This window comes from Lynx canadensis, chromosome D1, assembly GCF_007474595.2.
Source record: "Lynx canadensis isolate LIC74 chromosome D1, mLynCan4.pri.v2, whole genome shotgun sequence".
In the NCBI taxonomy this organism is placed as follows: domain Eukaryota; kingdom Metazoa; phylum Chordata; class Mammalia; order Carnivora; family Felidae; genus Lynx; species Lynx canadensis.
This window is the reverse complement of record NC_044312.2, coordinates 104465245-104467088: the sequence shown is the minus strand read 5'-3', so window position 1 is coordinate 104467088 and position 1844 is coordinate 104465245. Positions and strand designations below refer to the sequence as shown.

At 52.0% G+C, this 1844-nt stretch overlaps 1 protein-coding gene across 1 annotated transcript; it reads right to left on the bottom strand.

Annotated features, from left to right (window-relative positions):
* Nucleotides 1–247: 247 nt before the first annotated feature.
* On the bottom strand, nt 248–1592 carry LOC115526439 (olfactory receptor 10V1-like). Its single transcript, XM_030333827.1, is given in 2 exon segments — nt 248–319; nt 505–1592. Coding segments are annotated over 2 exon segments (1017 nt in total). The 5' UTR covers nt 1450–1592.
* Nucleotides 1593–1844: the final 252 nt, after the last annotated feature.

The following is a 1844-nucleotide window of genomic DNA, read 5'->3' as shown; positions in this document are numbered from 1 at the left end:
AATCCCACTGTCAGAAGAGTGGCCAGACAGACTTTATTAAGGCAGTGGGGCTTGAACAGGCCTCGAATGGCAAAGAGCAAGGTCAGAAGACATCTGAGTCTTTGAATCCATTGGGTCTGTGTACCATCAGGCTGTAGGCTCTTAAAACAGGTAACAGGATGGCGTCCATTATACCAACTGCTACTGTCACCCTGTCCATCCATTTATTCACCCTCTTCTTCACTGACACTCCTGTCCAGTCCTTATTCTAAGCACTATGATGAGAGAGGAGGCTGGCTAAGTAGTCAGGGCCGATCCAGGGCTTCCTCACCAGAATCTCCTAAAAAGAGAGGAATGTGCACTGATGAGCATCCCCCGGCTGAGAGGGCCATGGAGACAGTCATCTCTCCACTCCTTCCTCTTTGCTTTGGAGCTTCCTGTCCTTCAGATCATGCCTCTACTGGTTTGGGGAATATTTCTTCCAGGAAGGAATATTTCTGGTTTCCTGAACCAGCACGTTCTTACCGTAAGTCTTCTTCCCGCATCAGTCACCTCTTGACTCCTTATGCTATAGATCAAGGGGTTTAGCACTGGTGCAAAAAGGGTGTAGACAACAGACACTACCCGGCCCTCTTCTGGAGAGGAACTGGGGCTGGGGTGAAGGTAGATAAGGGTGCAACATCCAAACTGCAGGAGAACCACGATGAGGTGGGAGGAACAGGTGGAGAAAGCCCGGCACTTTCCCTCAGCTGAATTCATCCTCAGGATGGTGGCCACAATGTAGCCATAGGAGAGGCAGATCAGGAGGAAGGGGACAGCCACTGCGACCACACTGATGGCATAGAGAGCTGCCTCGTGCATGCGGGTGTCCACACAGGCCAGGCGCATGACGGCAGACATGTCACAGAAGAAGCAGAAGATTTCATTGCGGCCACAGAATGGAAGGTGGCAGATCAGAACGGTCAAAGGCAGTGACAACAGGAATCCCAGGCCCAAAGAACCTAAAGTCATCTGCCCACAGAGCCGCCAACTCATGATGATGTGGTAATGCACTGGGTGGCAGATTGCCATGTACCTGTCGTAGGCCATGACAGCAAGCAAGACACAGTCAGACCCTCCAAGAAGAATGAAGGGGAACATCTAGGCCCCACAGCCAGGGAGAGAGATGAGCATGTGCCCCGTGGAAAGGATGCCAGCCAGAGTCAGGGGAGCAATGTCGGTGGAGTAGCCAATTGCCAGCACGGCCAGTGCGAAGAGGAAGAAGTACATCGGGGTGTGGGGGGAGTGATCTCGCCAGACTGTGAGCCCAGTGGTGATGTTTCCAATGAGACTTCCTAAGTACGACACCAAGAAGGCCACAAATAGGAGGGAAGCCACTGCTGGGTCTGTTGAGAAGGGGTGGAAGTGAAAGTAGACCACCCCCATCCGGTTTTCCTCTTGCATCAGACCTGGAACAAGGAAAGGAGTCATGGGAAAAGTGACTCTCCTGTGTCCTTGAGCCTGGAACAGGCCCAGCCATGTTAAAAACACAGTCCGCAGTCACTGAGTACTTATCCTCAGGGCTTCCTTGGGAGTTCGGTTAATGTTATCTCTCCTCCCCACTGCTTACCCTGCTCGCTGCATGACCTTGGAGAAGTGATAGACTTCAGCCCACTCATTCTAAATTTCTTTTGAAGAGGGGGAGGGGTGGAGAGAGAAGAGAGAGAGAATCTCAAGCAGGCTCTACGCCTGCTGGATGTGGGGCTGGGTCTCGAAACTGTGATATCATGACCTGAGCTGAAATTAAGAGTCAGGTGCTTGACCAACTGAGCCACAGAGGTGCCCCTAGCCCAGTCATTTTAAACGTGGGGAGAGTATAATGACTG